Source organism: Antennarius striatus, chromosome 18 (genome assembly GCF_040054535.1).
Source record: "Antennarius striatus isolate MH-2024 chromosome 18, ASM4005453v1, whole genome shotgun sequence".
NCBI classification, from domain to species: Eukaryota; Metazoa; Chordata; class Actinopteri; order Lophiiformes; family Antennariidae; genus Antennarius; species Antennarius striatus.
This window is the reverse complement of record NC_090793.1, coordinates 19434657-19445360: the sequence shown is the minus strand read 5'-3', so window position 1 is coordinate 19445360 and position 10704 is coordinate 19434657. Positions and strand designations below refer to the sequence as shown.

At 41.3% G+C, this 10704-nt stretch overlaps 1 protein-coding gene across 1 annotated transcript; it reads right to left on the bottom strand.

The window, feature by feature from the left end:
* Positions 1-1161: 1161 nt before the first annotated feature.
* On the bottom strand, positions 1162-10704 carry LOC137611795 (sodium- and chloride-dependent GABA transporter 3-like). The gene is made up of 14 exons (XM_068339890.1): positions 10569-10704; positions 10342-10476; positions 10087-10224; positions 7162-7264; positions 5444-5576; positions 3735-3869; positions 3371-3474; positions 2647-2771; positions 2438-2550; positions 2206-2343; positions 2026-2128; positions 1797-1897; positions 1438-1605; positions 1162-1291 (listed from the first exon to the last, which is right to left on the bottom strand). Exons 1-14 carry the CDS (start codon positions 10702-10704, stop codon positions 1190-1192), a joined length of 1734 nt encoding a protein of 577 aa, XP_068195991.1. The 3' UTR covers positions 1162-1189.

Sequence of the window (10704 nt, the reverse complement as noted above, 5' to 3'; positions counted from 1 at the left end):
TTGATTTTAACCCACCTAAAGCCAGCGGACACAGTTTCCTCCAGCAGTTGACGAATCCTTCCTGGGTGAACTGACCAATGGTGGATTCAAGTAGGAACAGAGGTATCTCACACACCACAGCTAACAGACCATAAGGCACCAGGAAGGCAGTCCTCTTCTGATTCACTACTTCTCCTCCCGACATCTCAGGTTCATGTAATAACAGCTTTTCTAGAATTTCTACCTATTAAGTGTCTCATGTAGACCCACTATGAGCAGCAGAAATCTGGAGGTGTGAATATTCTCCTGTAAAACTGAAGGAAATGGAGGAGCAGATTGGGAAGCAGTGAACAGAGACACATTCATGCTTATCTCGGTACTGGGAAGACATTCTTCTGCTTTATTTGGGTCTCACCAAGACTGGCAGACATAACAAGAGAGAAAGATGTTTCTCAAAGAGAAAACGTGAGCCCGAGGGTAATGAGGGTCATGTGATCTGCTCTCCAGTCCAGCGATATAAGGTTAACGGCTTTTATGTAGTGTTTTCAAGACAAAATTAAATCACTTTTTTGTCCTGATGGATGAAACTGAGGCAGAGAGAAGTGATCATGTCAACACACATTTCATTTTAGTGCCGCACATATCTTTAAACAAATGCATTGTCTGTGCAGACTGGTAAATCTTAACATGAAATGTGAAATGTATAATCATCTATATTCGTTCTAGAGTGAGAGTTTTTGTCTGCCAGAGTGAAGCAGAGAGAAAGATGTCATCAAAAATGGACAAAACCATCAGAAATAATTTTAATTATAAATAATAAAGCACTTCTTTATGTCAGTAAATGCTTTATAAATAAAAGTTGATTGATAATAAGTTTGACTTTAATCATCAAGAATATCGTTTATCTGTTTATAGACACGCACACGCGCACGCACGCACGCACACACACACACACACACACACACACACACACACTCACGCACGCACACAAACACACTTCAGATTAGGACAAAAATGTAGAGAAACACTAGAACTAAAAAAAAACAAAACAAAAGAAATGCGCAAATTAATCAATAAATGTCTTTTTTTCTTTTACAATCTTTTTGGTTCAGTTTTTGAGGATTATTCTTGGTCTTTTTTATTGCTTTATTTGTTTAATTGAATAAAAGTAATATACAGCTAGTCGGTAACAAGTGAGTTTATTTGATTGTCAAGTAGCTGCAGATGTCAGTTCTACAGTCGTTCCCTCCTGGTCCATTTTTCTCCTCAGCCAGTCGGGATCTTCAGCAGGACGACAAAGGATGGACAAACGCTGAAAGAAAGATTTGGCATTTTAGTTATTTTTAAGATCCATATTCATCAACCAAAAACAAATTAACTACAGGTATTTAATGTGGAAAGCTTTCAGTGATGAGAAAAAAACATTTATTATCAAAGCGTAATCTTCAGAATTCTGACCTGCTTGAAGGTTCCTGGTGTCAAACACATCAGTGCAACTGCGCACAGCGGCACCATGACGATGGAGGAGAAGGTCATGGTCCATCCCAGTGCGTACGCCCAGTCAGGGTAAACGTAGTCATTAATCATGAGGCGCTTGTAATCCAGCAGATACAGGATGAAGGAAATCTGGAATAACAGTTCATAATATCACCAGCACATGTAGATTGAAAAATCACACTAGTAAAATATACAATTAAAAAAAATAGCTTATCAAATGCAATCTAGAAGAATATATTACTCCAATTTTCACAACACTCAACATAAAAATGCTCAAAGTTATGGTGGTAGAGAAAAAAAGCAATGAAAGTCTAGTGCACCAGTGAAAGGAGAGGGATAGTGTATTTCCAGCAGAGTTGGAAGAACACAAGAGGTCTCTGTCCGGTCATGTCTGCTATGATGTTTGAAAGACGGTCGGCTCCTGGGGAAATTAAAGCAATCAATATATTAGCGAAACACTAGATGGCACTAAATCATACAAACCAGACCAAGAGCGTTGTGTGTGTTCTGTCTGTGTTCATCAAATAAGTAATAATTATTCCCACTCACCGAATATCCAGGCGACAACCAGGCATTCGCAAATAGCCATGACGTTCTGACAGACTCTGGTAGAGCCATAAAAGTCAATGAGTTGAAATATATAAACTCCCCCCTAAAGAAGGAAGAAGCACGCATTAGTTGGAGTATATTTATAAAATTAACTTGTTTCATGAACATATTTTGTTTTACCTCAGTCACCAAGGTGAGATGCACGAGGAAACTGGAGGTACAAATGATGAGGACAAAGATCTCGTGTTTCCGTGGTCCACGAAACAACTTTGGGAACAAGTCGCTGATAGTGGTGATAAATCCCTCCACTGCCACAAACTGAAAATAAACCCAGGATGAACACTAATACTTCTGTCTGAAACATGTACATATTGTTGTTTGTCTATGGCTAATGTGAAATTTAATTAATTACATGTGAGTCAACAGCCAGAAGAATCAGCATCAGGAAGAAGCAGATGGTCCAGAACTGTGGTAAAGGAATCAAAGCCGTCGCTTGAGGGTAAGCGATGAAGGCCAAACCTGGGCCTGCAGATCAACAAGAGTCTGGTGACCTTTAGTTTTACATTTTCATAATTTGCTAAACTCTTAAACGATATGGTGAAATCTTTGACCATACTGTACCTGACTGAACCACAGAGTCTACGCTAACACCTTGTATCTGAGCCATGAACCCAAGAACAGAGAAGACGACAAATCCAGCAACAAAACTGGTTCCACTGTTCAGCAGACAGAACCAGAAACAGTCCCTGGTGGTCACACAGACAATGAGACTATTGATATAGTGGTATATTAATTTTTTGACATAGTATTACAGTATATTAATTTAGATAAAGATATGAACTCATCAGCCTGGTAGAGAACAGATGGCCCCCTGCAGAGAGGGGCAGAACCTGCCATGGATATATACAGTATTCTATGCTGTGTGACTGTACAGAGTCTCTAGACAGCCTTTAAATAAGGTAACAAAAATATTATAAGACTTGTCATTTTAACACCATTGGCATCTCCATGATCTATAGTCCAACTGATTAATACGCTGCTTGTCAATCAGAATAAGGCCAAGACTGACTCTTAAAATGGCAACGACAAAGCAGACTAAATATCTGACATGTAGAAAACATGGGACGTAGAATTACTAGCCTTTACACATAATGATAAATAAATTAGGAACAAAGGAACTAAACTTAAACCGTTACGGTACCATCCCATTCATGGGTTAGTGCCCAGATTTACCTTCAAACTCAAGCCCAACACAAATATTACAATAAGGGTGGATGGAGCTAGGATAGACAATTGACAAAATGCAATTCAAGAGTCAAATCACTTCTGTCTGTTCAATTCTTACCTGTAACAGTTGTTGTTGGACTCATTATAGCTGCTCAGGACTATTAGAGTTCCTGCAGTCAGACTGTAGGAGAAAATAATTTGAGATCCTGCATCTATCCAGACCTGGAACAAATAATAATCATATTATACACAAGAATAATTTAAAACACATTTAATAGGATTCTTTACAAAGGGGGCCCTAATGAATAGTGAGATATTTCAGCATGTTTACTCTTGGTTTACTTTGTTCTGTTTTTAGTTTCCTCAGGGCAGCATGTTTCTATGAAAAGTACTGAATAAATATGAAGCTGAATAATTTTATCCATACAGCTCGGAATAATTTATGGAATAATAATGGAATAATTTCATAATGAAGAAACAACCTCAAGGTCAGCCAGGCGATTCACATCTGGATACATGTAGTAGTAGATCCCATCCCAAGCTCCTGGCAGAGTCAATCCTCTGATGAGCAGGATGAGGAGCATCACGTAAGGGAACGTAGCTGTGAAGTAGGCCACCTACAAGAAAACACAGTTAAAAATTTGTTTGTCAGAGTCAGTATTTAAATTTTAACTCATTCATGAATTACATTCTTTTTACATGCTATATTTTACAATGCAGGCCTGAGTGCTTGTAGACATGCAATAATGGATGTCATCCACTTGGGGACGCTAAAGGAGTAGTTTATGGGTTCATTGCAAGCTCAGGAGATGAACTAACACCTCAGCTACCAGTTCACAACCCATAGTTTAGTCCACGCTAGACTAGAACCAGACACCCACCGGTCCCCAAGAATTTAATGAGGAATAGTTCAACCGGAAAAGTGTTTTCATGCTGTTTCATCCCTGAAACACACATTTTATTTAGTTCAATAGAACCTGGAGAGAACCCAAGCAGACACGGGAAGAGCATGCAAAGCCCGCACAGAGCGGGACTCGAAACTAGAACTGCCTTGCTGTGCGGCAACAGTGCTACCCACTGCGCCACCGTGTTGCCCTTATTACATCCCGCAAAGGGGGATGTATTGTAATTGTTAGTGTTCGTCCGTTCGTTTGCCCACCAAATATCTTCGCAACTGTTGCCAACAGAAAGATGAAACAAAAAGCACGTTACTCAGGCAGCAAAGGGGATGAAAATGATGACCTTGAGAGAACTAGGTGAACTAGGTTTAAACTAGGCAGGGAGAAGGCCAGTGTGAGTGAGATCATAGATCAAAGCTAGTGCTTGGATCTACCTATGCTGACCTATGAAAGTAGGTCAGGGTCAAGTTTTGAATTCAGGCGTGTTGCGGGATGTCGCAGTCTGTGACTGCCTGGTTCTAGTTTCTATTTATATGCATACTGTATATTGGTGCTCGTTCACTAATTCACAGGAGATGATGTTTTTATTCCTTGTGCCATAATTCAAGGTAAAGCACATTCAGAGGTCCTTGTCCAAACTAATTAGCATGCAAGCCAGCTAACATGCTAACAAGCCACCAGATGGTCGAACACAAAGTGGCCCACCCAACAGTGGTGTGCAGCATACTACTGAGGGTATCTGCATGAAATTAACCGGCCTAGGCAGGCTTTTTGTGCTGAACCATGAGCTTAATAGCGAATCAAACACTTTTGCATGATTTTCTCTGTCAGTGTCAGTCTCTGTCATTCTCTCGCGCCTGGGCGCTCTTCGCACAAGCTGTGCACCAAGATCCACCGGGTTCTCAGCCCATTTTCCAAGAGAACTGATTGGTCAGTAGGTGGGGCTGTTATACATGCTGAGCTCTTATCCTGAACTTATCCTGCTCCGGAGCAGGTTAGGTGTTCAGCATAGGTTACCACGACAACGTAGCCTGATAGAAAGTCACCTTTATGGTACCGAAAAGCCAGAGTTAAGCCAGAAGTTATCTCGCTAAACCGTAATCCAGCTTTATGGTACAGGCCTCGGGTATCATGCAGAGAAAAACATAGTTTAGAGCACGTACGTCAAAGTCAATGCCTGTGGGCTGGATTTTTTTTTTTGGCCCTCTGTATTTGACTTTGACATCCCTGGTTTACAAATATAGACGAATTTTATTCTTTTTTTCTTTACATTGTAGTTGATATAGTCTCACCTTTCCAGAAGATCTGACACCTTTCCAGATACAGAAGTAGCAGAAGGTCCAAGCAACCAGAAGGCACAAGGCTAGCTCCCATCTGACACTGCCCAGCTCCTCAATGCCTCCAGACATTCCCAGCATCCTCCGTCTGAAAATAACAGGATTCAGCTTCTATGCTGCTTTACATGCTAAACTTAAATGCGTCAACAATACAAAAATTACAGGGCATCTCTGGCTAAGCAAATATTGATGTCAGTGCAATCAACATTTCAGGTTTATGGGCACTAATTTACTTGTACTTCAAATACTATCAGAAAGCATTAACATTAAGTTGTTATTAATATCAGAGTGAGCAATGCGCTGACTAATTTTAGCTTTATACGGTGCATGAACTTGAGGTAGGAATTAGGGTTTTTTATCAATCTAAGTCCCAAAAGCTGCTTTCAAATTTATGCGAGTCAGAATCTTTGGATTCATTTCTTGTCTGCCCCACATCACAATTCAGTTTTGAATACTTTGAATATTTTTACCATTTAATTCAGAATTTACTGACTGCACATCTCACTAAACCTTTTTACATCCCGCTTCAAAGCGGTGATGTATTGCGATTGTCAGTGTTGGTGTGTTCGTTGGTTAATTTGTTGGTTAGCTCGTCCGTCCGTTAGTTTGTCTGCCAAATATCTTCGCAACCGTTGCACATAGAAAGATGAAACAAAAAGCACATTACTTGGGCAGCAAAGGGGATGAAAATGAGATGATGATCTTGACCTTGAGTAAACTAGGTCAGGGTCAAATTTTAACTTTGTTACACTCAGGAACCGGATAACATAGAAAGACAAGGGAGATGGCCAGTGTGCGTAAGACTAATTTGACTAAAGACTAAAAGACTAACAACTAATTTGTTTTTGTTTTTTTAGGGTTAGTGCAGTGGTTCTTAACCTGCGTTCGATCGAACCCTAGGGGTTCGGTGAGTCGGTCTCAGGGGTTCGGTGGAGATGGAGGTCAAGACAAAACACCAGTGCGAGACTGGAGTCTCCCACTGGAAAAATTAAGGAACACTTCCTTAAGCTGCATGGAAAACAAAAGAAACGGTCTTTGCTGTGAAAATGACATCAGAGTAGCACTTGCCAAGGTGAAGCCGCACATATCTGAACTGGTCTCTCAATAACAGCAGAAGTCACACTGATTTGCAGGTAGGTCATTCTCATGTGAGTTCATGGACTGTCTTGGTTTAGTTCTTTGAGAAAGGTGACATTAATTCACAATTCATTAAATACAGTAAAACATATACTTATGTCTTAAATATGAATTTTTTTTTTTTTTACTAAAGAAGGGTTCGGTGAGTGAGCATATGCAACCGGCAGGGTTCGGTACCTCCAACAAGGTTAAGAACCACTGGGTTAGTAGAACAACCACTTGCTGAGTTTGTGGCTCTTCTAAACCCTGATATTCTTTTTCAGATCAAACTGAGCATTTTTGTTACACTTTTTCTGCCTGATTTAATTTGCAGTTGACATTTTTCAGACCAGATTTCTCAGTTAATGGCCCAGGTTTTGAGGACATGCTGGTAAATGTTGGTCTCTTCCCCAGGTCAGGCTTCAGATTAATAAAGTTCAGGTGAGTGCAAACATACTTTTTGGATATAGTTTGCTAATAATGTGCTACCAAGCAGTGATGTGATAATCCTGATAGATAATGATAAGGACAAATCAAATACTGTAAATGGTACTCACTCCCAGAACTCTACAGCAGCAGAGGTGGTGTTTTTCAGCATCATCCGATTTACTGTTAGGTTTACTGAGGGAGAATCCAACCCTTGAAGATCCAGACAGTTTGCTGATTTAGAGAAGAAACACATGACTTAAGAGTTTTTTTACTGTACCGATGTTAAAACATAAGACTTTGCCTAAACCTCTTCCAAATTATTTCAGAGCCCATCAGACATAATTTGAAATCTCCATCTTCTGCATCACTGTTAGATGTGATCCTCACAAACGCCCCTTCTAATTATAAATCTGGCGTCTTTAGTCAAGATCTGATTGATCATTGTGCTATTGCCTGCATACGCTCTGGTTCCTCAGTTAAACGTCCACCTGTGACTGTAACCAGACCCTCCATGAAGAAGTTTAACCGAGACGTCTTTCTCCATGACATTGCTGCAGTGAACTGGGATAGAATTAATACGTTTCCAACTATGGATGCTGCCTGGTCCTACTTTAAGTTGACCTTCAGTCAGATCATCAACAATCACGCTCCTCTCATAAAATCTCAAATCAAGGATCACGTCAGCCCCTGGTTTTCTCGTGACTTAGCCACTTTAATCCACCAGAAGAACACCTTATGGCAGAAAGCCCGTTCCTCCCAGTCACCTGTCGACTGGCTTGCCTTTAGGCAGTGTAGGAACAAATGCACTCAGGCTGTCAGAAAAGCCAAAGTCTCTCATTATCTGGACAAATTTGCATCCTGTGGTTCTGATTCCAAGACATTCTGGAAAACGGTCAAGTCCATGGAAAATAAGCTTGCCCCACCCCGTTTTCCTAGTGCAATGACCATTGGTGACTCTGTTGTCACTGATAAGTCTCATATGGCTTCACTTCTCAATCAACACTTTGTAAACTCAGTCCATGTCTCTTCTGTCAAGTCCCCCACTACTGCCCCCTCATTTTCACCTACACCTTCCTGCTCAGGCACCTTCTCCTTTAATACCATCCTGACCTTGGAGGTTTTAGAGGAACTCACCAAACTCGACTCTAATAACTCTGCTGGCTCTGATGGGCTCGACCCCTTATTTTTAAAAGTTGCTGCTCCTGTCGTTGCCACCCCCATCTTGTATCTATTCAACTTGTCTCTGGAGCTGTCTGTTTTTCCTTCAGATTGGAAATCTGCTTTGGTCTCTCCACTCTTTAAAGGTGGCTCTAGCTCTGACCCCAACTGCTACAGACCTATATCCATCCTGCCGTGCATGGCCGAGATCCTAGAAAAATTGGTTCATAGACAGCTCAGCCACTTCATTGCTTCAAATGATATTCTGTCCAACCTACAGTCTGGGTACCGGCCTGGCCACGGGTGCACTACAGCCACTTTGAAGGTTCTGGATGATGTTGTTACCTCCTTGGACTCCAAACAGATCTGCGTTGCTGCCTTTATTGACTTATCCAAAGCCTTTGACTCTGTCATCCACTCCATCCTCCTGCGGAGGCTCACTAGCATTGGTCTGTCATCACACTCCTGCAACTGGTTCGCTAGCTACCTAAACAACAGAGTTCAGCAAGTAAAGTCTGTAAATGTCTTGTCTGACCCTCTTCCCATCATAAAAGGGGTGCCTCAAGGTTCCATCCTGGGCCCAACACTGTTCTCCATCTACATCAACAATGTAGCCAAGTTTGCCAGTAATTCCAAGATTCATCTATATGCTGATGATACCATCTTATACTCAGAGGGCCCTTCTCTCCACTCTGCAGCATCCACACTACAACTCAGTCTCACTTCTGTCGAGCAGTACTTTCATGGTCTTCATCTTTCACTCAATTCCAAGAAAACCAAATGCATTATTTTTGAACGGAAACATGATTCCACCACTGCCCCTAAAATCCTCTGTGCCGATGGCTCTGAACTGGAGTTTGTGACCAGCTATAAATACCTTGGTCTCTGGTTGGACTCATCCTTCTCCTTCACCACCCACATCAAGCACCTGCAATCAAAAGTCTAAGCTCGCCTGAGCTTCCTCTACCGGAATAAGGCCTCCTTCACCCGTTCAGCCAAACACATGCTTGTGAAAATGACCATCCTGCCCATATTTGGTTATGGTGACACCATCTATAGGATGGCTTCTCAATCTATCCTTAGCAAACTTGACGCTCTCCACCACTCTGCCATACGTTTTGCCACAGGCGCTCCATTCAGAACTCACCACTGTGACCTGTACAACCTGGTAGACTGGACATCCCTCCACACCAGACGGCCCCACCACTGGCTTCACCTCATTTACAAATCCATACTTGGAAAAACACCTTCCTACCTCTCCTCCCTTCTACACCTCTCCCATCTTGCCCGCAATCTTAGGTCCAGTAAGCTCATCAAACTCTCCATCCCTGCAGCTAATGATTGGAACACTTTTCAAAACACCCTCAAACCCACTGTCCCCATATCACTCACTCCTTTAAACAAAACCTGTTTGAAATTGTAGCTGACAGCTGCACTTGTTGAGTGTCTCTCTCTCTTTCTCTCTCTCTCTCTCTCTCTCTCTTTCTCGGTCTCGTTCTCTTTTGTATTGTATTTTTCTTATATTTTCTGTATAATATATATCTTTGTGTTTATTTTAGCCTTCCTCCCCACCCCTACACCTCTAAGAGCAACTGCTCTTTGCTCAGGCTGCATTTGTAAATAAGAACCTGTTCTTAATTGCTTGCCTGGTTAAATAAAGGTTAAATTAAAAAAAAAAAGTTTAACATACATTCAAAGTTGCTGCACTTCATTCTGAGTTCTGAAATGACACTATAAAAGATTTGGTTTGATTTAAAACACAAACATTTGACTTCATTTGAGAAATTTACTAAATCAGATATAGTCTATCACAATCTCAACCCAATGGACTCAGAAATGTGGTTAGAAGAACAGGATGGTATATTTCCTTGAAAACTCAACAGTCTAAATGCTACCTGTATTCCAGGTGTTGTTACAGGTGGCCCAGGGGATCTGGGCCCTGAATGAGAACACCAGGTAGAAGAGAGCCCAGACTTCAATTATAATGTAGCTGAAGTCATAACACTTCATCACCAGAAGTCCACAACCAATGCCTAAAACACAACACAACTTAATCGTACCATTATTAACTTCATTAAGCAGCATGAATGTGTACTATTGATATTTATGGCTTTTCTGCTGACAGTCTATCTAAACACACATAAACTCACCTACTGCCAGTGGACACAACTTCCTCCAGCAGGTGACAAATCCTTCCTGGGTGTACTGACCAATTGAGGTCTCAAATAGGAACATGGGTACCCCCAATACTACCGCAAACAGACCATATGGCACCAGAAAGGCACCTATTAGAGTAGAATATTCACACACATATGTTCAGTCACCAACCAGAAATGTGAAAATAGTTTTGTTGGACTTTTCTCTCTATTTTTTTTACCTCCACCATTCTTGTAGCAAAAGTAGGGGAATCTCCACACGTTCCCCAGTCCGACTACATGTCCTGCAACAACCAAGAAGTATTCTGTCTTGCTGGCCCATTCTCCTCTGTCTCCAGCTTTCTTGTGCGATTCCAT